The following is a 27,760-nucleotide window of genomic DNA, read 5'->3' as shown; positions in this document are numbered from 1 at the left end:
TTTCAACAAGTAACCACACAAAGCCACAAGCAAATACCACTCATACCACAACATGAAGCCATAGCCAAGATCCCTCCTTATAAGGAAGAAGTGGGAACTGTACTAAAAAGCTAAGCAAATGATTTAAGGCCACGTAGCAGCTAATCTGACAGTCCTATTTTTGTTGCAAATAAGAGAGCAGACCTTTCACTCACTTTGCAGTTTTAGCCCCCAGGTTCACGAAATGTTTATCCTAGGGGGACACACAATGGCAAGGATTTCTTTTAAGGCTTCAAGATGAACTTGGCTGATAATTAAATATTAAAACAGTCCACAGATGTTATCCAATTTCACCTACTGTTGCTGCAATGGATAAAAAGAATCCATATTCTGTTTGAACTTCCACAGTTAGGCACATGACGTCAATTATTGATGCAGCAAAGAGGTGAGATGATAGGGAGTAAAATTCAGAGGACTGTCACGTCAACAAGGCAGGATTTTAAGCAGTGAATTAGGTTTAAAGTTTAAACCGTCACTGAAATAAATTATAATTCCATTTTTATCTACTGGATTCAGGACTCGGGCTGAAGGCGTAGGAGTTCAGGGAGGTCTACTTGGTTCCTCGTGCCCACCCGTCACCTTCATATCAACCCTGTGAGGCAGATTAAGCTGAAAGATGGCGACTGACCCGATGCCATCCTCTAAGCTTTGTGGCTCAACACAGGTCTCCCTGGGCTAAGCCCCTACTCACTATGCATCACTGCACTTGGGTCGGAGCACACCAATGATTTCAAATTCTTTTCAGGTAATTAGAATTCCTTGGAAACATGTCATTTTCTTAGTGGGTTATTCAGTAACAACACAGACAAGCTACTCTGAACAACACACACCTTGCCCTCTGCTGCTGGTTAGGCACAGAAACCTGCAATTACATGAGGATGCTGCAGATATTCTAGGCCACATTGTCCATTTATGAGGAATAACAAGGAGGCTCCAACTGTCTGGCGATTGCCTCGTGAGAACTGGCAGCTCATCCTACACTATGTCCCAGCATTCTCCACCAATGTGCAGAGGTTCCTTAGCAGACTAGATGATCTGGAAAGATTTCTTGAATGTAGGTAGTTTATAAAAGCAATGACCTAAGACAGAAACAAACTGTGTTGGGGGTGGGGCGGTGGAGTGGAAAATCTAAAGCATGCCGTAATCAACATAGGGCAGGATCCCACAAGGATGGTTTCCTACTTTGGAAGGGAGCTACAGGATCCAACATAGTGTCTGCCTAAGCTGAAAGATTACACTACAAGGTGCTTAGCATTTTCCACAACAAAACAAAGCTCAAACTTGCCACATATACAACATGTCCCTGGTAATAAGTTGGACAGTCTTTGTGGTGGCAGCAGACCTCTATGGTTTTAGGGACAGCAAGGCGACAAATTGCTCAGTAGGACTGTAATGTTCAATGAATTAGATCACTTAGATTGATCGATTAAAATGGGATCTTTGATCAGGCAGCAGATTTTAACTTTTAAGGCAAATGTTTCTAAAAACAGCAGCTGGCAAGCCATGCCTTAGGAGAAAAATCCACCTTCTGGAAAGATGGCATGTCACAATACATGCAAGCATTGTCTAAGAACAATTGTACCTTTTTCTTTTAGAGGTGTTTTTTCCTCTCCTGTGCAAGCTTGTTCCTATACAGGTTTCATGACTATGGGAAGATTTGAACACAGGCCTCCTAATCCAAAATTTTAGCCACCAAACCACACTTTCACTCTTTGTTACAGTACTAACAGCTCAAGCTGTGCCTGCCAAAAGCAGCTTTCTACTTCCACATGATCTACAGAGCTAAGAAAGGGAAACTATTATAGCACCAGGAATCCTGTATTATCTGGTATCCGCAAGGAGTTTCATCTCACCGGGACAGCAAAATATAGAACTACTTTAAAGACTCTTGTCCCTACTGCTATTTATACAATACTGTCTGAATACATTACCATGTTAAAGGAGCTGAACTGCAGCACAAGGCATGGATATGGGGGAGCAAAGAAGCAGATGCGTGTCTGAAGCACAAGGCAAGGATCTAAGACTCCCTGACCTTTCAAGAGTCAGGAAATCTACACACGGCTTAACAGGAAGACAACACAGTTCTGACGTCTACATCTGCCAAGTATTTTAGCTTTTGAGATTATAGCCATGTAGTAGCTGGGTACTTCATACCTTCTTAATTTCTTTTATGGCTGCTAAGACTGATAGAATGTCCCCTATGAACACCATCTGTGAACCAAGCTCAAGGATATGAAAGTGTAGCAGTTACGCCACAGTTATGCCCTTGGAGGTTCATTTTCTGCACGTGCTGCTTGAGCTACTTCTGTGACAATGATCGGTTCCACGCCTTGCTCGGGCAGGCATTTGGGTGCTGGAGTTAACATATGGCATACTGGAGTTCATTGTTTATTTTTAATCAACTGCCGTTATTTGCTCTAAGAATTCAGGACAAGCTTGCTCCATTCTCCAAAGTGATTAGGACCAAGACAGATGTCATGCTGACAGATCTGAGATTGGATCCCAGAATTTTTTTAAAAAGCTAATAGCTGCCATGCAGGGCCCCAATTCGGACTTGAACTGCAGTGCAGAAGAGGAGAGGTTTAAACCCTTCCACCTCTGCACATTTTTACTAGTCAAAACCACATATACACCTTTTCCTGCTGTTTGTCTGTCCTTTATTCTTTCCTGGGCTAAGAGAAGGTGCCTGTTCTTTCTGTGCATGTGCACAAATGTATACATGCAAAGTTTCTATTAGCAAAACTACAGGAGATTCAATCTCAGTCAGGGCTCCACAGATCATTAGACTTTTAAAAGCTCATGTTTTTAAAGTTCACATCTGTTTTGGCCCTTATGAAAGCTTGAGGCAAAACCAAAGCAAAAAATCCACGTGCTAATTTGGAGCTTAAGACTTCATTTTCAGTATGCATGGCCAACATCAGAATTAGACAAGTGAGCAGCTTTTGCAATTCCAAGCAAGCATACACATAATTCTCCAAATGACTCAGAGCACCTTTGGATCAGAAGGATAATGAAAATCAAGGACTCTCTTGCCTATGTTGACATGGGCTACAAACCTGGGATGATAATCCCTGACAATTCCAGGTTCTCCCATACCATTTACACAAGGTTTATATTTCAGCGTGAACGTCAAAACTATTACAGCACTATGTTCATTTCTGCTAAATTTATTTTAGCTTATTTCTGGGAAGCTGGCACAGCAGGTATGACAAATACTTAAGATGTTTAAATGCGGGACTGGCTTGCTTCTAAAATGAGTCACCTGCACTGCTACCCTCAGGCAGAAAAAGTTTAAGAGTTCCTTTCAGACAGAGGAAGTCATGTGATCATTTCCTTGCATGTGGGATTCTTGGGAATTCCACTGGAAGTGTTTTGCAGCCCTGAAGCGACGCCTAACGGCACAGAAGCCTGTTTGTTCCACCTGAGAAATGCTGTCACCTACAATGCATGAGAAAATCGGCACATGTAAGGAAAGTTTAATACCTCACTAAAAGCAGTAGAAAGCATTTAGCTTACCATGCACGGAAGATGCTCTCAATCTGACAATCCCATTTTTTTCAAGAAATAGGGAAAGAGCTGGGGCTTAGCAGCTGACCATTTGCTTTGTATGCAGCTGGCCTAACTAAAGAGCACCAGTAAAGAGTGCTATACTGATACTGAGCAACACACAGACCAAGAGTAAAAATGTTGCTTGATATGTCCATTTACCTCCAGACCAAAGAAAAGGTTTTAGCATAGCTCCCTTTTCAAAGTAAAAACCAATCTCACCCTGAAATACTTGGAAAAGGCTAAAAATAAAGTAGTAGAGGTAAAAATAACCAACATATTCACAGTTACACCTTGACAGGAGCAACCAAAAAAAATCAAGCTACTTAAAACTGTTCCTAGAGGCAAACACTTTACAAGTCACAGCAACCTTCTTCCTCTGAATGAACTGCGTGGAGCAAAAGACAGCTGCTCTCTGCTCTAGCTAAACACAGTCTTGTAGCATGCAGCAGTCTCGGGACGCTGCAATGCAGAGATCAGAGGTCACTGAAAAGCACCCCTACATTCTAGGAAAGGGATTTGTTTTGACAAAGCTGTGCAAGAAGATTGAGTGGGGATATCCTGCACATGATGCCACCGGGTGTTTATCCAGTTATTATACTTTCAGTTCTCCTCTCTGGAGAAAGATAAAAGTTAGATTTTGGCAGTAAAAGAATGAGGAGAATTTAATAAAAGATTAGGTATTCCTGAGCCTTTTGATTAACTGGAAGCAAACTAAAAGTAGCAAAACATTCATCTATAGACTAACCCAAGCGTAAATAGCATAAAATGAAAATGCTTCTGGACCATAGCAGGCATGCCCTTTCAAATACTGTTGAAGCCACAAAACTGTTTACAGATGCTAATCTGTTTGTGGAGAATTTATTTTTAGTGTTTTGAAATCAATATACACAACACAGGTAAGAGAACAGGCCATTTCCTGCAATATGATCCAAAGCTCTCCAATAAATTGTAAAAAATGCTTTTAAAAAACTCAACAAAGCCCATGTGCCAGCACTGACACTGCAATCTGCTTTAAAGAAAATGAGCTTTGGCTCATCTCACACACAATGAACTCCACAAACTAGCTACACACTATTCGAGCAACAGCTGACCAAAATATAAACGTTAATCTGTCAAAAAAGGCAACAAGCAGAACCATTTAGAGCTGCTGAACTACGAAACTCTTCCTGTTCCTCCACCATACTTATCCTTACAAATGTATCTTCATTCCGGGATGATAGCAGGTAGCTAACCTAACTGATTTGGTTGCAAGCGCCCAACATTCAGTGATTGCCTTTTGCTGCACAGACCTTACCTGTGGCTTCAATGTACTCAATACATCTCTCAATAAAAATGGGAATGGGTTTCTCTGGTGTCACAACAGTAGTCAAAGGAACCCCAAAATAGTTGCTCTCCCATGTCGTCTTTGTGATGGATGGCCGAGGCTTCGGCTTTGGTTTCTGTAAGAAAGAATCCTTCCAAGTTAATGCAGTTGAAAACATGCACACTTGTCAATAAGAAAACAGTTGCTTTTGCTCCCCTTTCTTCCCCTACTACCTTTTTGCTTTAATAAAATAAAAAACATTTTAAGAAAGAAAGAAAGAAAGAAAGAAAGAAAGAAAGAAAGAAAGAAAGAAAGAAAGAAAGAAAGAAAGAAAGAAAGAAAGAAAGAAAGAAAGAAAGAAAGAAAGAAAGAAAGAAAGAAAGAAAGAAAGAAAGAAAGAAAATAGTCACTTTTAATGAAGTTTTATCAAAGGAGCCGAAATAAGTCAAAGTAAGGTTTGATAGATTTAAAAATCTAACAAATACATTGCTTAGCCAAATAGAAAATCTAGTTCTACATTCTAAACCATGGGCTCACCTCACCATAAACCTATGCTAGCTTTTACTCAGCAAGTGGCACACCAGTAGGTAGGCACAACTATGTATTATTTTTCTAATTTATAAATACCATTTTTAAACTGCCAGATACGACATCCACCTATCACAGTAAATGCTATATATATTGGATTCTTCTTAAGTAAAACAAGTGAGCACAAGCTAATCTTTACACCTTATCAGCAAGAGACTAAAATAGCTGCAAACAGCAATAAAACACAAAATATATCCAGTAAAACTCTACTAGGAAGTATTCTGTACCTTCTCCTCTAAGAATGGGATGCTCTGATACGAACTACACTCCACTCTCAGGGGGCGGGGGGGGGGGGCCCAGAAAAGTTCTGAAGCTAACAGGTATTTTCTTCCCACAGTGGATAAAGGAATGCAAACAAATGAGGATTGTTTCAGTCCCCATCAGTTCTATTCAGGCAGCAATATGCCAAGAACAGCTTAGCAAGTACAAACGAGGGCATGAAGCGACAGGTTCAGTTAGTTTTACTCTGTGTAGAACACCAAGTTCTACATGCCACACGGAGGAAACTGAACCAGAGACAAGGAGAACAAGATTGCCAAAGAAGAAATAATTTTAAAAGCAGGGAGGATGGACTGGGCAAAGGTGGCTGGCACTCTCTCTCAAGACATGGCCGAGCATCCTCCAGGGGGGACTCGCACCAAGAATCCCTATACTCACTAATCTCAAATTCCAATATTAATTTTTTTTAAAAAAAATCCTTGTCCAGTATATCCAAGATGTTGCCAGTGTAGATTCTCCCTCCCCCACACACCCATTTTACTTTTCATCTACTTTACAAATGTCACATCCTTAAGGAGGTAAAGGAGTGCAAGTTACCACCTACACTTTGTCTATTTTTCTGTATTGCCCTTGAGGTGCATGGTGCCAAACAGTATCAAGAGGCTTCCAATTTTATTTCTCTAGTGTTCTTCTTTGGAAACTGAAGCTGCTCTCTTCCTGCAGTGCCCACTGCCAACAGCTGCACATAATAAAAGGGTAGATTTACAGTACTTGGATTTAGGAAACTAAGAGAAGGGGTTAAACGGGCAGAGCACATTCCTTATGAACGGCTCTGGAATCCGTCTGATAACATGTATGAGGAATGTTTTTCAGACACATGCCTCAAATGTTAGCGACTGAGGGAAGGGGCAATTCTTGATATGTGAATTTGAGAATCCCTTGTTCTCCAATAGTAATTTTTTAAAAAAACTCTGAATATCCACTAATAGCAGGTACAGGATATAAATAACTTTACACAAACAGTTTTTCACAACATTCTCTCCAGATGAGGTAGATGGCCGGAAAGCTGGAAGGAGATGGACACGCTGCAGCAATCGAAAAGTTTCAGTGTGCGGTATGTGACGCAACTGCGAGAAGGCTTCCACAGCTTGACAATGGAATCACACAAGGGCAGGCAGGTGTCCTGTTATTTTGAGCCAGAGAGGAGATTAACTCACTCCTGGCCAGGAGCTTCCCTTGAGGACATCTGTGGAACCCTGCAGGCCCCAGGAAGCCCCCCCCCCATTGTCTATGCCTTATTCCTCCAACCAAAAGCGATCACTTCCTGTTTAGTCTGTTTCCATACAATTTCCTATTCTGTAGCAGAATGTTTCTTTGCAACAACGGGGGGGGGGGGGGGGACAGTGTGTTTTTAAACAACAGCTACAAAAAAGGGCTTCTCTCTCTCTCTCTCTCTCTCCTGTGTATTATATAGAAACAGGCCAAATAGTGAATGAGCCCAAACTCTACCACTTGGAGGTAAAGGATTTAGTGACACAGGGCTTGCCACATGCCCTCCTGCTTGCTACAATATAGGACATATGAAAACCTTCGTGACTTGCAAATTAAGTCCCCTATGGCAGATTATGTTTCAAGATTAAATGGAACAAGCTCAGCATATGCCCTTTAGGAAGCTGCCTGCAGGAACGCCCTGACAAAGCTTCTGCAGCTATAGGAACACCACTAACACAAACATATTCGACAGGCAATACAAACAAGCATATATATTTGATCATGGCCCCAGAATAGAAAAAACGAAACCAGCCTTTTAAAGCACTGGCTATTGGGCATTCGGCCTCTCAGGGCTAAAAAAAAGACAGAGAGAGAGAGCTAGTCCTGAGATGAAACAAGCAAGTATAATTGTGATGACTCCACTCTGTAAAAAGCTTTCACAGTGTACATCATTTTAATGATGCACCGCACAGCAGGAAGACGACCAAATATGAGTCTTAAAGCTACAACTCTCCTCCTACTTCTTGAAGGTGGGATACAACATTAAGGGGCAATGGCTAAATTAACTGGCAACTTCTCCCACTGTTCATCAACAGGAGAGGAGTTGTGGGGAAAGGACACAATGCCTGGCACAACACAGCTATTCTTTCAAAACAGGCAAGGTTAAACAGGATCTGGACTCCCGGCCCTTTTCCCCTGGCCAGAGAACAGCATGACAGAGCACATCCTTTTAAGAATGTCCCACTAGAGTCTCTTGCAAAGCCAGTGAAAGGTGGCAGAGACCCACCCTTGCCCAAAAGAGCAAGGGAGAACGGGCAACAGAAAAGAAACAGCCACGGAGACACTCAAGGCTAGCAGGAAGGGAACTGAAGTGGGCAGCAAATGTAACAAAAAGAGAACACACATTGCAAAATGTGCAAAACCCCGACCACTTCCGCTTTATTGCCCGCAAATCTCTGTCAGGCTACCATTTTGTGGAGGCATTACAGTGCATTAGGCATCGCAAAGTGCGTACTCCCAACCAAGATCCTGGCTAAAGTGGCAGCTAGCGAAAGGGTTAAATGCACAGGTCCCTGCTGGAAATGCCATTGGTTTGGTGCTTGCCAAATGTTTAGCGGCCTCAGTTATTCATGTGTCTGCCATTAAGAAGTGTCCAGAGAGAGTACCATGTGCTGCCAACACAGTGTTGACAGTCATGCACTAGAGTCCAAGCAGTAAGGAGGACAAAAACTGTATCTATAGATCTGGATTATTCTTATAACACCGAGGCAGTTGGTGCTGGCTTCAGGAATTTGGTGACGAGTTCCAGGAAGTGCCAGAGTATTGTGAATAAGACACAAATCTGCCTTTAGGTGACTCCAGTGGTAATGAGTCAGGTAAGGAGGCTGGAAACAGACCCATGGGGATTCTAGTAACTGGATGTCTGAGGGCTGAACTGTATCAAACCATGGGGTTCTCGGGGTTGAGATGATCTCCTGAATCTGGTTCTAGCCGTGTTGGGACTGGATCTACCAAAACATGTGGGGAAACCTCCGCGGGCCACGGTAAGGTTGGAAAAGCTCATCTCTAGTCATCTTCCTGAAGGGGGATGTTTGTTCTTCCTCGGTTCTGATGATGATCAGACCCAACACTTCTGTCTCGAAGCTTGATTGGTCTCCTGCGGTCTCAGCAGAGTTGGTATCAATGGTTTCAGCAACAGAAAGTAGATCAGCAGCACCTAATACCAAGGAGACTCCAACTGGTTGTCTGCTGCCACAGAAGCTGAAAGGGCTTCCTCTCCCAGAGCCATGTGCAGTCAAGAGGATTTTCATGCTTAGTAGCTCTAGAAGTTTCCCAATTAAAGCTCTGCACAGGCGCAAAGCCCAGTGTAGTGCACAGAGACCACAAAGAACAATCGCGGCTGCTCCCCCGAGCATCATCCAGAAACCTTCTTAGTCTATGTTTCCATTCCTTATTAATGAAGCAATTATATCAAAATCCATTTGCAAGGCACAATTAACTCCCTAATATAAAACTACCATCAACAAAACAGAAACCGTATTTAGCTTCTTCACAGAGACCACAGCTCTTTTATATGGAATAGTTCAAAATGCCCAAGCCCCATGATTTGCCTAGGAATGTTACCATACTTAAACGAAGAGAACGTAATTTCTCCTCCTTTAAAGAAGAGTACACAGCACTACTCATCTCCGTCAATATCAGCACACTGCAAATGTGCAAACTCTTTGCCCTTTTCTGCATCTACGCCTTGATAGGCTTCTCCAACTCCTTGCAAAAAGTTCAAGTTCCAGTCATCTCCTGACTTGGTTCCTGCAACCATCTCTTCTCTGCACTTCTCTAACTTGTTCATTGGCCCCCTGACCTCTATACAGAACCACATCCCCAAAATTAATGACACTCTCTGTACTCGCCCTGGCCATGCAAGACCTCCTATTAAATCTCAGCAGTGATTTCCTGTCCACTCGCATAGCATACATCCTTCCCTTCAAAGCCCTCCATGGACTCCTCTCATCCTTCTATCTCCACATCCATATTCCAATATATCCCCTTGTCTGTAACCTTTACCCTCCCAAGTTTAACCATCTACAGGTCACCTATACCCTCCAATGACTCTCCCTAGCTGCTTCTTATGCCTGGAATTGTCTTTCAGAACATCTGAATGGTCCTGCCTCTCTCTTCCTTCAAACCCTTCCTGAAAATCCCACTGTAACAAGAAGTCTTTGGCATGACACCTTACTACTTAATCAAGCTTTTGCAACTGAACTGAACACGTATTTTTCTCCTGTTAACCCATTCACCCCCTTAATGAACCAAATTTTATGCCATAAGCTTCTCTGTCAGTGGCATGGGTTGTGGCTATCCTGTAAAGCACCACACATGCAGGTGCTACATAACTAAAAATAATACTGCAACTTGTCTGTTCCACAGAACACAAAGAAAGGGCATTTAAACATACATGCTTTTAAAATCTCAGAAAACAATGTCAGGATACAAAGATTAAAGGAAACACCTGAAAACGCAAGAGTCCATTACAGTTGGGCTCCTTAAGCTTCTTCAGAAAGCCACCGAACAACCTTAACAAAAAAGTGTCTGCTCAGCTGCACTGAATCACATGGATGCCCTAAAAAGTGTGGAATAAATTAACGAGCTGCAGCCTACAGAGCTGCCATAAAACATAGGAATAAGCTTTGACAGCTAAGCACAGAAGCCCAAAACATAGAGATCTGATATACTTATGAGCACAACCAACACATTAAACTTGAGACAAAAAAAGAACTCTACAGATAAAGACAACTCCACACTTGGGCAATACAAAGGTTCCAGAAATCCACTTCAATGAGGAGTGGGGGAAAGCTCTTCAATTATTAAATATGAGCTGGATCGACACATGAGCAAATCTAGAGTTTAGTGGTGTACAACACTCTGAAAATGAAGATCATCCCCCACTCATGGGTGTTACCTGCCTGCCGTACACGCAAGGGCAACTGGGAGCTATACCCCAGTTACATGTACCTTTTGGCAGTACTGTACACAATTATCATATTGGGATAGCAGTTCCAATTTATCTATGAAGAAAAAGATTCTTAAATTCTTAATGATACAGTGCTAGCTGAATTTTCTTCCTTAAGGGAACACAGCATGTGAGCCACCCCACCACCCCCTTAGGCCCCACCTTCGGCCATCTTCCTGGGGCTTGGTGGGGAAGAGTTCTCTCACCCTCAGAGCTAGGCAGGGAGGGGTGGTTCCATCGCCAGCACCCTTCTCCTGCCCCCTGGGGGAACTGTCTTTCTTTCTTGCACGCCCGCTTGTTCCAGTTCTCTCCAGCCTTCTCCTCTCCGGTGTCCTGGAGAACTCTCCTCTTTATAGCACCCTTCTGTCCCTCCCCCACAGGGGTAGCCCAATCCACCCCTACGTACTGCCTGTCCCCCACATGTAGTCTACATTCACATGCTGTCTTCCCAGCCGGTGTCAGAGGGTGAAACTGAAAGGAAGCAAAAAGAGGTACCACTTTAGGATCTGGGGGTTATGCTCCTTCATGTGGGCCATCCAAAGGAGAGGGGCGGGCTCCACGATGAGGGTGAAGGGATTGCTGGTGAGACAGAATTGCAGGGCACCCACTGCCCCCTTCATGGCCAGGGCCTCCTTGACTGCCGTCTATTTGGCTTCCACCAGTTGCAACTTCCAGCTGATGAACAGCACCAGGTATTCCCATCCATCTATCTCTTGGGATAACACAGCCCCCAATTCTACATTGGAGGCGTCTGTCTGTACTCGGAACAGTTGGCTGAAGTCAGGGTTGCGCAGCACGGTAGAACTGGAGAGGGCCCGGTGAAGGATCTCAAACACATGTGTTCTTTAGGGTGTCCATTGGATAGAAGCCAGCTGGTCCTTCTCCAGGCAGTAAGAGAGGGGGCTGGCTTAACTGGTGAAGTGGGAGTATAAATTTGCGGAAATATCCCACTAATCTGAGGAAGCGCCACATTTGCCATTTGGTCCGGGGCCTGGGGCTCTGCTCCAGCATGGTTACCTTTTCAGGGACTGGTCGGAGCTCCCCTGGCTGACCCGATACCCCAAATATATCAGTTCCCTGAAGCTGATCCAGCTTTTCCGGGGGTTGGCACAGAGGCCAGCCTCAGCAAAGGCTTGGAGGACTGTGGCCAAGTGGCGGAGGTGCGATTCCCAGTCTGGGCTGAAGATTATGACGTCATCTATGTATGCCCTGGCAAAGTTCCAGCAGTAAGCTAATACCCAGTCAACTAACCTCTGGAATGTGGCCACCACCCCATGGAGACCAAATGGTGCCACCTTGAATGGGAATAATCCCTGGGGTGTGGCAAAGGCCATCTTTTCCCGATCACTGGGGGCCATGGGCACTTGCCAATAGCCCTTCATGAAGTCCAAGGCTGACAAGTACTGTGCAGTGCCTGCCTTAACTTAAGTTTTCCTATCTGCATGGTTGGATCCACTGAAATATATCTGAAATAGTTCACAAAACCATGATTAAAATGTACCCTTTATGATTCTTCTGTTGCATTTAAAACAAGAACGCTATAGCAAAATTCAATTTATCCTCCCATATACAATTGGCTTGGACCATATGCTGAATCAGCTATTAAGCTTGTAGTCTGGGAATGCAGATAAAAAGGAGAAGATTTATCATGGAAAAAAATCAATGTGACAGAAGCAAGTAGAAATCCATGATCCAGGCACCTGAGAATTGGTCTGATGAAGTCGGGGGTGATGGAAGGTTTAAGCATTTATTATCCATGTTACATGGATGGTTTCACGATCATAAGAGAAATTGGTTTGGGAGAGGGGACATGTACATGAACAAGTAAAAAGGGTGTGCTCAAAGCTTCGTTTGCCAAGGGAATAAAGTACACAATTTGGAACACTTCCAAAGGTCACTTTCCACAGCTGGGAGGCAAGAAGGTACCAGCAAATGGCACAGCTGAACAATAAAAGGTGGCAACATGATATTAAAACAAGTACAAAGTCTGAGTAACCAATCAGGGTATCAGGAAACAGCCCGAACTTAGAATTTAGAGACTACTCCCTCTCACCACTATTAAAACATTCTCTTCCTTAGAGAGTCAGTAATCATACTCATCTTGCCCCATTAAATAATCTTAAGAATCCCAAGAAGAAAGCTGTTCTCAGCATACCGAGAGCAGAAAAAGGAATCTATTTGCCCCACAGCAGACTCCACCGACTGATGAGATGTCAGGAAAGTCATCTGTGGAATCTGAGACCTCACCTTCCCAAGATGTCCTCTGAAAACAGGATGATACAAAGGAAGTTGCCCTTAGTCCATTTTCCAAGCTCAATCAGCTACTGGAGGAGGACATCCCTCCAACATGGCAAATTCCAGTCATCTCCTGCCCAATCCCATGTTAATATCCACTGCTGGGAACCTAACCTGCAGAGTTCTTAAAGGTGCATACTCCCACCAATGATCTTTAACATCTATGCTAGGCAAATAAAAGAGGTTGTGCTAACAGACTCTTTCATTGAATAAGTGTCCTGCCACAGCCCAGAATCAGGGGGGAAACAAACTGAATTCAGCCTGGATTATGGTGATGCTGGTATAGAAGGCCAATGTTCTGACCTGCCACCTCAAGACAGGAAATCTGTACCTAGCAAAATATGCGAAAAGTTATGGGTTTCTCTTGGACCTAGCTCTGCTGTTTGAGACACAGGCTGCTGCAGCTGAAGCGAGAACTTTCTTTCAATTACCTCCAACTCAAGCTACTGTAAACTATGCATATGTTTTGAATTGTAAACCATGTTGAATGCAATGGCAAAGAAGCAGTACATAAACATACTTCCCTTTCTAGATTCAGCTGAGCTTGCTAAACTAATCTCTACTACTGTAACCTCTAGCATAGACTACAGTAAGACAGTCTCTATGGTGCTGCCCCTTAAAGACATCTCTGAAGTTTTGATTAGTGCAAAATGCAACAGCTTGTATTTTGACAAGAGCAAGCCGTTTGAACATAATCACACCTATTTTAAAGTAACCTCACCAGTTGCCTATTTGGCTCTGGGCTCAATTTAAAGCCCTCGATAACTCTGGATCCAAATGCAGATCCATCTTTCTATCTAGGCCTGTGCACCAATTACATTCTTCCCACCATCTGCTGCTTACAGTACCTTCTATGAGAGCTCTGTTTTCGGCCTTTATCTACGCATGAGCTTTTTCAGTTATAGCACTGATTTTGTAGAATTGAGGGAGGGGTCCAAGTTTTTTGGTGAGCTTGTTCTCTTCGGAGGGCTTTAAGTGTAAAGCTTTTGCATTTTCCTGATTTTGTATTGTGAAATTCAACTGATTGCTTAACTTTTTTAGACTGGTTTATTTTAATGTTTTCATAGTATGTACAGCATTTACTATTATTAAAATATGCCTCTTGGCAACCACTGCTTTGAGTTACTTGTGAGAAAGGTTTGTTACAAATGTTCTTATATATTATCTATTCAATATGCAGTTTTTAATAACTAGAATTAAATTATTGGTGCCCCTAAGCAAGTTTAGAGTTTTTCCCTAACCACTGAGTACCCATAACCACTTTGAACATCGAACTTTTGGAGGACTTCCAGTATCAAAGGAAAGGATTTCCAGTAGATTTGAACCCCAGGACTTCTCATTATTGGAAATGTGTTTAGACCTGTAGAGCAAGCTACTTGCTGAGATCGAGACCATGTTAACACTTCAAAACCATCTTTGGTTAATGGGTATATTATTTAAAATTGAGACCCCAACCAATATTTCCACATTCTGTAAGCCCAAACACTTCTTTTTATTTTGCCTTCTTCACCTGCTAGGCAAGTGTTTGAGATGCTCTGCCTATACTTTCAACTGAGCTTGAAATTAACAAAAGCTTCCAATTTACTTAATTGTTCTTGCACCAGCATTAAGCAGCAGCAGTTTGGTCTGACAGCTGACATACACTCCCTCTGCTGGCTTTGGAGCAGCTCAGCACATACAAAAACTCCCTGCCAGCTCTTTAAGGACCACTCCTGCCTGTCTTTGACAGCATTCCAAACACAATTTTCATTGAGCTTTCTTATTGACAGGTTAAGATAGGACACTTTTTACAAACTACACTTCTCAAAACGCTAAGAGCGTCAAGGCGGAAATGCCTCTCCCAGCCCCATTTCCAAATCTACCCTCCTCCATCCAGTAGCAGACCAAACATGTGCCTTGTACAAAACTGACCCCCACATTTTACTCCTCCATTCTTTGGAAGGGATGGGAGTTAATGACATTCACACTCTTTCCGATCAAGGCTCCTATGGGGAGACCCGAGAACTTAACTGCAGGATGCAAAACTGTGACAGGGGGACCTCTTTTTACCAAAAATAAAAAAGGCTATTAAACTTATTCTTTTCTTAATTTACACTATATGAAGCCATAGCAGAATTTTGAAAGTCTATTTTTATATATAAAAAGCAACAAAGAATAATAGACTTGTTTTAAATGGCAGGAAAAATAAAGCTCTAAGCTTCCTCAAAGACTTTTACCAGTTTAGCCTGTCTTTGTTTTTTCTCCCTCTTCCAGGAACAGGGCTCTAATGCCAATGAAGAGAAGTATACCCCGCTGGCAAGGGGACAGCTGCTGCAAGTATGAAATCACCACTGTTTTGCAAAGCAGTCACGACATTGTTTAAAGAGACAAAGTCTTTGCATGAAAGAAATGAACCTACTTTTGTTCCGTAGCTCTTTATTTGGTGTTGCAATGGGGAATACACACACATACTTCTAAAGCCCAAGTTAAGAAAATAACTCAAAACCAAAGCTTGAAATATTAAACCTTATGTGAAAAGATAGCTCCTCTATATATTCTATTTACAGTGTTAAAACTGCAGTTTAATTGGCTTCTCTAAATGTCTTAGATAGCTGTATAGCAAGCCATTCCCATCTTCAGAATTCCCAAATTTTAAATTTGCATGTTGCATTCCTTATCCCTCAAAATTCTATACGGCTTAAAGAAATCGGCTGCTTCTTTTCCATAGTTTGCTTTTTTGATTCAAGCTTCAACGGGAAAATAAATTATGTTCTCATTACAGCATATTTTTTCATACAGATAAGCAGGTACACCAGATCTACCATCTTGATCCAAGGTCAGCAGCCGCCATCTCAAAACAAGGTGGCAAGGCAAGAAGAAGTAGGAAGTCTGCATTTAGATTTCCTGCCAAACCCTAAAACAGGTCGGATGGCATTCTTTGCTCCACTGTTTTCGAGGAATTCTCGTATACAGACCCTTCTGAACAGGTGAGAGAGGGGAGCTGCCTATGGCCCATGCAGATACGAAACAATGTATCCAAAATTCCCTTTAGGTATCCTAAAACGAGGCCTAGTCCCTATTTTTAGTTTCTTCGTAGATTTAAGATAAACATCTGGATTTACTACGGAACCGCTCGCCTCCATTCCAAATATTCTTGGGAAATGAAGAACTCCCCCCAGCCCTTTGGTCCCCCAACTGTTCCCAAGTTTCAAAGGAAGTATGACTCTGAATCTGTGTTGGATGTCAAAAGGCTGCCAAGCTCCTTTTCAAAACTTTAAAAGATTTTGAAAAGCAATAAAAGGTTTACCTTTGTGGTTCTTCTCAAGCTACGCAAGATGTTCCTTTTCCTTGGATCTTCATCAGTAGCTTCATACGGAATGATAGCATTATCTCCCTTATATCCTTGGGAAGTCTGGTCTTCTTCTTTCTTCCTAATGGGCCCCAACTCATCATCACTCCCTACACTAAAACTGGTCCTGTAACTGGCAAATCTCCCCAGCCTTGTGCACCTTGTCCGATACAACACTGGTTTGCTAATGGTGGACAACTTTCGGCCACGTTCTAATGAACTTGTGTCCATTTCACTGTCTGAGCCATTCCCGCTACCGTTGGAATGGGTTTTGTTAATATTACGAATGGTGATGATTTTGCCTTGGGTGCTGTCATGAGGCACAGAGTAGATATTCTCCTCCTCGTTCCTCGGTTTGACTACTGCATCCATGGGTTCTGCATAATCAGAAGGGTCAAAGCCATCCGTGGGTGGCCAGCTACTGGAAGTCACAGACTTCCTCTGTCCATCCCTATGCCCTTGATCCAAATAAGAGAGATCCCCCTTTGTAATATCAAAGTGGACAGGGGGCTTTGGTTTCACTGGTGGAGGTACTTTGTTGTTCAATTTGCTTTCAAAAGTGTTCATAACAGAAAAAACAGAAAGACCATCATTCCCCTCCAGTTCCATGGAAAGTTTAGAAAGATCTTTGGACAAAGTGGGCATACATGTATCCTCTCTGAAAGGGCTGTAAGTGGGGGGCTCAATGTCCTCTTCTGAATCATGAAGGTTCGAATTACACAGAGGAGAGCCAGCCCGGGGTGAATTAAACACTTCTTCTGTCGTACTGCAGGCTTCAGCCGCATTATCATACATATGGGTAGCTTCAATTATGGTTTTTTTCTCCACCACATCCTTGAAAAATGGGTGAAAAATCTCTAGTTTATGCTGAGGGTGACTACAAGGAATGGTTGTAAACTTTCCATCTATATCCTGGGCAATTTCCTCTCCCTCTGTTAACTGTTCTCTACTTAAATCATTGTCTAGGACATCTATGGAGCCTTCAGTGAGAGCCACAATCTGAACTGGGATAATGTCCTGTACTTCACAAAGAAAGGCACGTAGCATGGCCAAGGATGCTTTACGTTTAGCTGAATAAAACAAAATGTAACCGTGGACCAACCAGCTTTTCCTAATGCTAAATGAGGAATGGTATGAAAGCAAGGACAGCTCAATGCGCCTCTTGTGTGGTCCTACAGGAAGTTCAAGTAACACAGAATTGCTACTTCCACACTGGGAAGGTCTACAAGTTTGGGACTGAAGAATGGGCAGAAGGATGTCATCTAGATTGAAAGGATCTCCACACAACAAGCACATGACGATCCGAAGGTCGATATCAGCCAGATCTTTAATGCTTGCCGTTGAGCTAACAAGGTTTAAGTTGCGCTTTGAGTCCAGCAACCCTTTGAGGACCTGACTGATTTGCTTTTCATTAATGTTGCGCCCGTATCCAATACCAGCAGAAGCAGGGTCAAGAAAGATACACTGTAGCTTACTAGCTATCTGCTGTCCTTGCTGTATTAAGCTGTGCAGTGTTTCGCCACTGGTATCGCCTCTCTTGTTCACCAGTATCAGAGTCAAGGGAAGATGAACTAAGTGGTTATCCCTTCGGCCAAGAGTTGACTCCCTACTCTTTTCAATGCTTTCAACAACATAAGACAGAGATTCCTTTGAGTTATAAAGGCAGAGGCAACCATGTGGCTGAAATGTTGGTGTCTGGAAAGAATTAACCGGAAGTCTGACATTACCTTCTATTGGTCTCAAGGACAGCTCATACATTTTCCCATCTATCACATACTTGTCATCATTTGTGCAAAGAGCTCGAATCTCATTTGCTAGTTCTCGGGCAAGTCCATCTTTCCCAAGAATCACTAGGTTGATTCTATCAATATTGGAATCTGAAAGTAAGTTTTTCTGATTGCGATCAGATGGCCTTATAAACCTGGAACTTATCAAGTGCTCAATTTTAGCATCTATGCAGGCTGGACAACTGGGGCAGGTCTCTTTTGTTGGGTGATACACAAAATGAATGTGCTTCAGAATTAGAGCGTCTCGTTCAGCTTGCAGCTTCTGTAGCGCTTTAAATCTTTGCTCTTCACCCAACACATCCTGGATGACCCCCATTTTCTCCTTGCTGGGTTTGGCATCAAGCTCCAACTCATAAAACAGTTCAGAATACTCTAGAAGCAGCTCTTGAAATTCCTCCTTTGCTTTCTCGATGATTTGCTTTTGGTGTTTACCATAAATATCCATGTAAACAGACTCTTCAAGCCACGCGTAAAAATCTTCATTCATGATGAAACTGCGAGCCTCCTCCCAGGGTTTCCCTGGTGTTATGAAAGGAGAGGTCTCCAAATTCTCCTTGAAAGACCGTCTCATTTCTGCCCTCTTCCTCTCGTTCCTCAGCTTCTCTAGATGGGCTTCATAGAGCTGCTGCGCCGGCAAGGTCTCCATCAGATCAAATGGAATGCGCTCATTCTCCATGTTATCTATATGACTGGTGGCATCCCAAGGAGTCTCCTCGAGAACAACAAACCACTTTAAGAAGTCCGGCTTCGTCTCCAACTGCTTCTCCACTTTTATACAGCTCAAGTGATCTATTTCATCCAGGTTTGGAATGAGGGCGTCGAAGGCGAGAGGCAGAGCAGCAAGGTACATTTTCCGCCTGCGCTCGATATGCTCCTGTTTGAGACGATGAATGTGCTGCAGGAAGAGCTTCTTGGCTTTCTGCGTCCCTTCCAGATACACGTAATCCTGATACTCTGGGGAGGACTGCATCTTTCGTGAGACGTTTGACCAAGTCTCATTGTGGTTTTTGACAATGCGGCTCACCAGCCACTCGTACTTATCTTTCGCTGCCGCAATCTGCTGGCTCTGCTGCTTCAACGCCTCAAAGTAAGGGATAATTTTAGTCTTCCCCCTGCTCTTGTCGATCAGTTGCACCAAAGTGCTGAACGCCAAGTCGACATTCACGTTGGATCTGGCCGACGTCTCCACCACCTGGAGGTTCTTCTTGCTTAAGGCAAAAGTGTGCGCATCTCGAATGTACCGCTCCACACCTTCGTCACACTTCGTCAGGACCACAACGATGGGCTTTTTCGTTTTTATGAGTTGATTGTACAGGTTCGAAACAAACTTGACCTGATCATCGAAGCTCCTGTTCATGCCCCTGCTGACATCGAAGCAGAGGAGGAAACCATCGATCAGCAGCTTCCCATCTGGCATCTGCTTCTGCTCAAAGTCCTGTTCCAGCCCAAGCTGATCAGTGCAAAAGTACATGAGCTTTTCCGCCGATGCCAGTTTTGTTGCAGCCGCCCTTTTGATATAGGGCTGCAGGGCTGTGCTGCGGTGTGGCTGGAAAGTCTGGTCATCAATAAACTCAGTTTGTTCCACAATATGCATTTTACATTCCACGCAGTCCTCCAAAGAACGTACAACTTCCCCCCAGTATAAGAAGTGGTCATTATTAACAACCCTTCCTCCAAAGTCGCTCGTGCTGAGAACCGAAGTGTGGTCCAAATGGAAGTCATCTGCTCTGGGACGTGCAAATCGATTGCAGAGGCAGGACTTCCCAATGCCACACTGCCCTTTCTCTTTTTCCGTTCCAGACAACCCCACCACACTGATGTTGTAGGTGGGAATGCGAACATCTTGCTTCCTTGCCATCATCATCATCCAAACATCCTGCCAACACTTGACTGCTTCCAAGAGTGTTAGTGTGTTCTGTACCCCATGAGACCTCAGAAAGAGTTGGATGGCTATTTGCAATCTGGGTGGATGATCACCAGGGCAACAAAAATGGCCGTTTCCATGTTGCATGCACCAGCAAGCAGCTCAGTTGTCACCAATCCTCACAACTGGAAGGACAGCATTTCCTCCTATGGAAAACAAAACAAAGTATTAGGATGCCTGAAGTTACCTCACAAGCTTTCACACTTTCAGGTGCCAAAGATGGGATCAAATGATCAAAAGATATACATTAAGCTTTAAGTACATATATTCAACTAGACAGGAAAAGAATAAAAATTAAAAACCTCCATCACAATGCATCTGAGGAGTACTGAAAGGTGCCCATGGAACTCCCCCTCCCCCAGCTTCAGGCAGTCTTTAGAACTCAGCTCCTCTTTTAGAACAGGAAAAGACAGCATAGGAGGCTGTTCTCCGGTTGCTTCCTTGAAAAAGAGGGAAAGCATTCTATAGTCAGCTTCCTGCACCTTTCCTGAAAACATAACAGCCCTGCGCATGGGGGCAGTAAATGGGAGCACTGAGCTCCCCCCCCCTTTCTTTTGCATAACACAATGCTAATAAGCCTGCTCTTTATCCTGTAGGCAGCTTCTAAGATGATGTCCCTGTGGGTGGGGCTCTCTCCTCCTTGCTTTGCACTGGGAAGAAAAAGAAAGCCCTCTCACTCAGGAGCCGCAGCCAAGCCACATTCTAAAAGCTGCTTGTGGAGCTCGCTCGTTTGGAGTAAGGCTGGAAAGGAGAAAGCCTTGCCCGCAGCTTTCAGAGAGCTGCTCTGCTGGGGCTTCCAAATGAGAGCGCTTTCTTTCTCTTCCTAGTATGAAGGAAGAAGGAAAAAGCCCTGCCCACAAACTCCACAATGCAGCCCTGTTAACAGAGGCAGCGTCAGTGAGGCTGCGTGAGAGATGAAGAAGCACCACTTTGTGCAAAAAAGAACAGTGTTAAGGGCTGCTGCCCCTCACTCCTCCTTTCCTGTTTGGGCAGGGGAGGGGAGGGGAGGGAGCTTATGCTCCCATCTATATGCCCAGGGAAGCATACAGATGGGAGAGCCAGTAGAGGGCAGGAGGGGAAAGGGGGCTCAGAGGGTGGGAAAGTGCCCCATAATATTTATTTGTAAGGATGTTTAGAATTTTTATCTAGCTCATCTTCAAACTAGAGTTGGTCCATTCCCATTATAGCGCTGAGGAATGTGAACCCAAACACCTTCCAGGTACACACCAAATACCCTTTGCTTATTAGCACAACCATAACAAAGATGGCAGAATTCTAGTTTCATTCTTTTAAAAAAATTGTTTTAGGTACCTCAGCCATGGACATAAATGTGCTAAATTTTAAACATTCTACTCCCCACTGTGTGACTGCCGCCACACAATGCCAGCCTGGGGCAATACTTGGGATCTCAGCCATTGCTGCCAGCTGGAAAATTCACCTGACAATATTCCCAGAGCCCAAAGAGACGGATGTATGCAAGAACCCAAGGAAAAATCACTTCTACAAGATCCCAAAATAACAAAATTGTAAGAAAAGCTGACTAGATCAACTAGCTTACAAACCAAGGGGAATCCTTATTCGCCAGGCAAAAGGCTATGCCAAAACAGGTTCCAGTGGACAAACGGGAATCTAAGTTATTGCTCTGGCTGCACATACTAACCAAGTGCTAATCACAAAGGATGAGAAACCTTCCCAACTACCAATTAAAGGCCACATCCTGTGGTCTGTGGGCACCAGCCACACGTCAAACTTTGTGTCTGTAAACTATAAACTCTCTCAGTCACCTGGCTACAAAACCCAGTTAAAATACCAAGAGGTCAGCAAAGTTGGTAGGAATGAAGACCGATTCTGGCAAGAGGCCAGAACAACAAGAGAAAAGCCACTCAACAGCTGCAGAGGCAGAAATAACTGGACTGATGGACATATATACTCTACCTCCTTAGCATCTTTTTAAAATAAAGAGAAAATCTCTTCTGTTAAATGTTGTCAAAAGCTAAAACAGTCCCTTCCTCGATTATTTTTCAAGGTCAATAACAGTACCAGATATTGTCTTCCTATTATCAGTAGGATAATCTCTCCCTGAACTCCCAAGATAGGCTCAATCTAATAGGATCACAATCAGATTAAAGTGTGAAAAGGCTTCAGTAAATTCTTAAGGAATATTACTGCAGTACATTAAGCAAGATTTAGCTACTAAAAAGAGATGCTTTCTTAAATTAAGCAGCAAGCAGAAAAGTGTCATGATGAGCATGCTGCTTTCGCAGCATGTTACATTTAAATATTCTGAGTTTTATTTTTTAACTGACACTGCACTTCAAAAATTTAGCAGGAAAAAAAACCTGGCACTTAGGTGACAGGGCTGGCCAGCATTGCTCCAACAAGCCAGCTGTCAGAGAAAGTGGACTTTGAATATGCAGCCAGGGTAAATCACTCTTTGATTTGATGACTGAATAATGTAGTTCAACTTGTTCTTCAGTTGGAATGAGTTACACAAGACAAAAGGCTGCTGTAAATTTGAAAATGCTATTGTATGCTTGAGTCACAAGTAAAAACCCTTGAACATTTGATCTTAAGTGCATTCAACTTTTCTAAGAGGTATTTAAAAAAAATCAGCTGAGTCACCAGATTAAGTTTTTTATTCTAGTACAGAAGTGGGATGGAGGAAGTTGGTAAGTGCTAGAAATTAAAGGCAGCTCCTAATCTAAAGCCAAATGGTGATTTTTATCCTAGGTGAGTACAGTTAGAGGGTTTCCACCAACCCAAAGCCTATTTCAGAGTACTGCAGATACCCATACTGTTTTCAGGAAGAGTGTCTGAAGAGTCAAGTCAAATAGAGATGACAAGAGAACAAGTTCTAGAACTAATGGACAAGTCTCTGGGCCTGAATGCAAGACTGCTGATCTTGTACTTGTTGCTGTAATCAACTTCCCTAACAGAAGACTGGAAAATAGCAAGCAACACACCAACTTTTAAAAAGGGATCTGGAGGAGACCCAGGAAATTAAAGGCCAGTTAGTCTAATATCTCTTCCAAGGAGATCAGTAGACACTGTTTTAAAAGTCTTATCAGACACACAGAAGAACAAGGCCTAACAACAGAAAAATCAGCATGGCTTCTGCAATGGGAAGTGCTGCCTCTTCAGTCTCTTGAAGTTGTTTGATAGGGTTAACAAGCATATAGAAAAGAGTAATCCAGTAGACATTCTATTGTGCTTCCACTGAGAGGTGCAATGGGTGGTTGTCAGATATGGGAGAGGGACTTTTGACAGTGGCACCTCAATTGTGGAACCCCTCCGCTACATCTGTTCTTTTGGTGCTAGAGACTTTTCAGTTTTAAGCACTAGATGAAGACTTTTTGGTCTCTAAGGCCTTTGGCTGAGTTAAACTGTGTTGCTTTTTTTCTGATTTGTACCCAATTTTGGTTTTGTTATCTGCATCTTTTTGCTATCAGCATCTTTTTGGCTATCAGCATCTCTCACAAACCAACAATAATCTCCTGTCATAGTCTTAATAATCGCTGACTTATAGATGGCTTGCAAGAGATTGCTAATAATCACAGTGAGTAGTTAACAATTTTATTTTAATTGTTTTTTTAAAGTGTGCTAATGCTAAGCATATATGCAAGAGTTATATAAAATTAAACAAATTCACCCTGCAAAAAAACTTACACAGAAGCAAAAGTTGGTTTGTCCAAAGGCAAGCCCTGGAGAAGACCCTTGACAGTAAGGCTCAAGGCAGACAAAGCAATTTTCTCCACAAAATGGCACAAATACTGGTCAAACTTAAGGTTCCTGGGAAGAGCACACAGCAAAACAGCTACAAGAGAAGCTGTTAAAAGTGGAAGTGGAAGAGATGGGTGCTGCTAGTGTAGGGGAAAGCTGAAGGCTACCACAACAAGCCAGCAATGTCAACATACACTAATGAGCCAGAGGGAAAGACCAGCAGTGGGCCATCCCAGTCCTAAAAAACAACAACAACAACAACATAGAAGGCTGTTCTTTTAACACATGCAACAAATTGATGACAACTAAAAAAAGTGAATAGCCCTCAATGGGTACAATATATATATATAAAAAGCTTTGTTGGACACTGAACTTCTCTACCCCTGAAACTTTAGTCACTAGTATGCTTAATGGTCATCTGCTAAAACATTTAAGCATGCCTAATGACATCCTGTGGTTCTGGGACACTTAACACATGCTGCTATTCTGCCCAGGTTTTGCTGCTCTGTTTCTAAGAAAGAAACTGTAAAAATCTGAAACAAATAAGGTGCCAGCAAGGTCTCAAACCAATAACAAAAGGAAAGAAAACTACAAGTGATAAATGTCTCAACATCCTTATAATCTGCTGACCATTTTATTCCGTCCTTGTTCTCTCAGCTCCACACACTGTTTTTTCCTGTGTTGCCCGTGTCCTGTCATTCTTGGTACTCTAGATGTGAAATCTGTGTACCAAGCACCCAGTGTGGGTGGTCCCACAGTAGGGGCTGACCAGTACTGCCCTGCAGGGGTACCATTTCGGTGAAGGAAGGAAAAAGATTTATGTCTCAGGCTGCATCCTTAAAAGGCACAGCTTTTTCACAATTTAACAGAACTGTCATTTGATTAAAGAAATCTTAGCTGACCATATAATTTCAACTGATCATTCAGATAAATCTGCATAAATTTGCATATGAATAAACAATAGTATTGTCTCACAGCAGGCACCATGTCTTAAGAGATATTTTTCCTAAGAAGAGGAATGCCTCTTCTAAGATGGTGCCTGCCACCTGCAATTCTTACAAATAACTATTTTTGAAAAAGTATTTCTCAATTAACCAAGGATACTTTTAAAAACAATCACACAGGTTTTTAAAATCAATTTAGTCGCCCAAATAAATGTTAAACAGAAGAGTCCAGTAGCACCTTTAAGACTAACCAACTTTACTGTAGCATAAGCTTTTGAGAATCACAGCTCTCTTCATCAGATGCAACTTTACTGTAGCATAAGCTTTCGAGAATCACAGTTCTCTTCATCAGATGCAACTTTACTGTAGCATAAGCTTTCGAGAACCACAGCTCTCTTCGTCAGATGCAACTGTCAGGTTGCATCTGACAAAGAGAGCTGTGATTCTCGAAAGCTTATGCTACAGTAAAGTTGGTTAGTCCTAAAGGTGCTACTGGGTTCTTTACTATTTTGCGACTACAGACTAACACGGCTAACTCTTCTGAACCAAATAAATGTTGCAACCCTGCAATTTAATCTCCACTGTTTCCAAGAGCTGGCCCAGGGACTGGGCTACATGTTGTTCTCGTCTATTCAAATCACAGCAATCCTGTCTGCTCATTACAGCAGAGCATGTGCAAAGTGACAATCAGCAAAAGGCTCTCTAACACTATGTATGATCTGGGAGAAAAGCAGGAGGAAAACCACAAGTCTCTAACACAGAAAGCAGCCAGATAAGCACAGAAGTAGCACAGACCTAAAGACAGCCCTAGCTAATCCTGTGCTAGGTACATGAAAACGCAACCTTAAATTAGGTTATTTTATTGGTGGAATAAAGCTCCCCTGCTGCAAGTTGCACAACTAAATTATCTTGCCTGTTTGCTTGGATACTGTTCTTATGCAAAATTGAACACATCCCAACTGAGCACTTTCTTTAAAACATACCACAAATTAACCTAATTTAAGGGGTGTTTGCTACTGCAAACAACATTTGTGCTATTTGTATTTAACGTTAAATTTCAGTCTGGTGTGGTTCAGAATCACACTGCTGAAAATCACTTTTAATAAAGGAAACACCAAACAACCCTGAAGCACAGCACCACAAGGGAGGAGGCCCTCAGTCTGCTGAATATACTGTATATATAACAATGGGCAAAGAATCGTAAATTTTCTCACTGCATCACAGTGGCTCAAGTGTAGAAAATCTCTGAAATGGGTCATTTGTATCTTTGCAAAGGCTGATTTAAGCTTTTAACCATCTGGATCTGAATCGTTTAATCTCAGGCAACAGATGGACTATTCTTAGATGAAGGGAGCATGGGAGCTTACAGGCAATGCACACCAACCCCAAATTCACCCCTTCTCTGAATCCCTTTGAAAAACCACCAGTACTGGGAAAATTCCAAGCACAGGCAAAATTCACCTGTGGATTATACTGCACACTTTCCATTCACTTCAGTTATCTTGCACAAGGGAGTGTGCTGAAGCTCTTTTTAAAAAATGAAGGTTTTTGAATGACAAGTACCCAGTTTATGCCACTCTCACGCGGAAGCAGCCCACTATGAGGGGTGTTTTTTTTAAACCCTTCCATAAACTTAGTGCGACTGTGTTAAGTTTATTTCTGCAACCCTTCTAATGTTGGCGAGAAACCTTGGATGCAAAATGAATGTGCTACTTCAGTAAATATATTGCAGAAGTTTTCAAACCTATTACATATTACTAGCCCACCCGCATCCCTACCAGGAGGAATTAAAGAAGAGTCCTTTCAATTCTATGAAATAATGTATAATTTATTTTGCAGTCCTCTTTAGGAGAACAAGGCTGCCAAAAGACTTCTATGTGCGTGTCTGAGCACTCCAATACTTCTCTTTTCCAAGGAGTAAAAATCTATCCCTGCATCAAATACTGCTCTGGAAGGGCCTCTTAAATTTTGAGCAGCTTTGCAAGTAATGCAGGGGAGCAAGAGGGAAAAGGCTAACTGCCAACATTCCACCGTATGCACTTAAGTTCACACACACTGCTTTGGGCCCCATGTGGAAAACACGCTATTTATTTGATGAAAACAGAACAAACAACAGTATTTTATTTTTTAAAAAAATAAGCCATACAGCTAAGCTTCAAAAATATTGGTCTTTCTAGTGAAACAGACAAAAGCTTCAATCTTGCCCATTTACTTTAAAAGGGCATGCATACTCAAACATGTTCAGCTAATACCGAATGTTTCAAAACGTAGAATTAAAGCAAAAAATCCAAAGGCAACACAAACATCTATTTAAGACCAAAGATTAATATGCACATGCAGCTTTGTTTTATAAATAACATCACACATGGAATATTGCACAAATGTACCCCTGTTCTAAGAGCTTTTCTACACAAGATGCCAATGCATATGTCCGCCAAGTGTCAGGAGACGCAATGTTAGCTGGGAAGCGTAGTTTTGAAAGACCAAGCCGGTGGTGATTGCTCCGGAGGAGGAGTCTCTCACAGCTCTCTACTGCCACTGGCGTGCAGGACTGTCTCCCCTTCCGGAGCTTTTACCCTCACTACTTAAAACTTTGAATAAATAACAGAGCCTCACCAGGGCAAAGGCTCCAGAAGGGGAGATGCCAGAGGCAGCAGAGGGCTGTGAGAGGATCCATCTCCTCCGGAGTGATCTCCACTGGCTCTGTCATTTAAAACTACACTTCCCAGCTAACATTACGTTTCCCAACACGTGAAGAACATGTGTCAAAAGTCTTGTGTACAGAGACTCTGAACTGTCAAGTGCTTCTGAGTCCATATTTCCCAAGCTAGCACTGACATTATCAATAGTACATACAATGGAATGGACTGTTGTATCTTTGTCCCCAGTTAATATATTCAAGAACACAACTTCAGTTTCAGGGAACATTAAGTCCTAAACTTGCACCTCAACTATAACAATATCTTCAAATATTACCTAACACTATTTTTAAAGATCTGCAGAATCAGAAATACGGAAAAAATCAGGGCATCTAAGCTATCACTGGAAGACTGAACCTCACA

General features: G+C 42.7%; 1 protein-coding gene across 1 annotated transcript in view; it reads right to left on the bottom strand.

The window, feature by feature from the left end:
• Nucleotides 1-27,760, bottom strand: part of ARHGAP35 (Rho GTPase activating protein 35) — a 68,491-nt gene that overhangs the window by 26,982 nt on the left and 13,749 nt on the right. The window contains exons 2-3 of the mRNA XM_054999155.1: nt 16,282-20,180; nt 4,883-5,027 (exon numbers count right to left, since the gene is read on the bottom strand). Coding sequence (XP_054855130.1) covers nt 4,883-5,027; nt 16,282-20,121 — 3,985 coding nt within the window. The 5' untranslated portion in view covers nt 20,122-20,180. The remainder of the gene's footprint in view (nt 1-4,882; nt 5,028-16,281; nt 20,181-27,760) is intronic.

This window comes from Eublepharis macularius, chromosome 15 (assembly GCF_028583425.1).
Source record: "Eublepharis macularius isolate TG4126 chromosome 15, MPM_Emac_v1.0, whole genome shotgun sequence".
NCBI lineage: Eukaryota > Metazoa > Chordata > Lepidosauria > Squamata > Eublepharidae > Eublepharis > Eublepharis macularius.
Note: the sequence above shows the minus strand (reverse complement) of the source record. Positions and strands in the feature narration are given on the sequence as shown.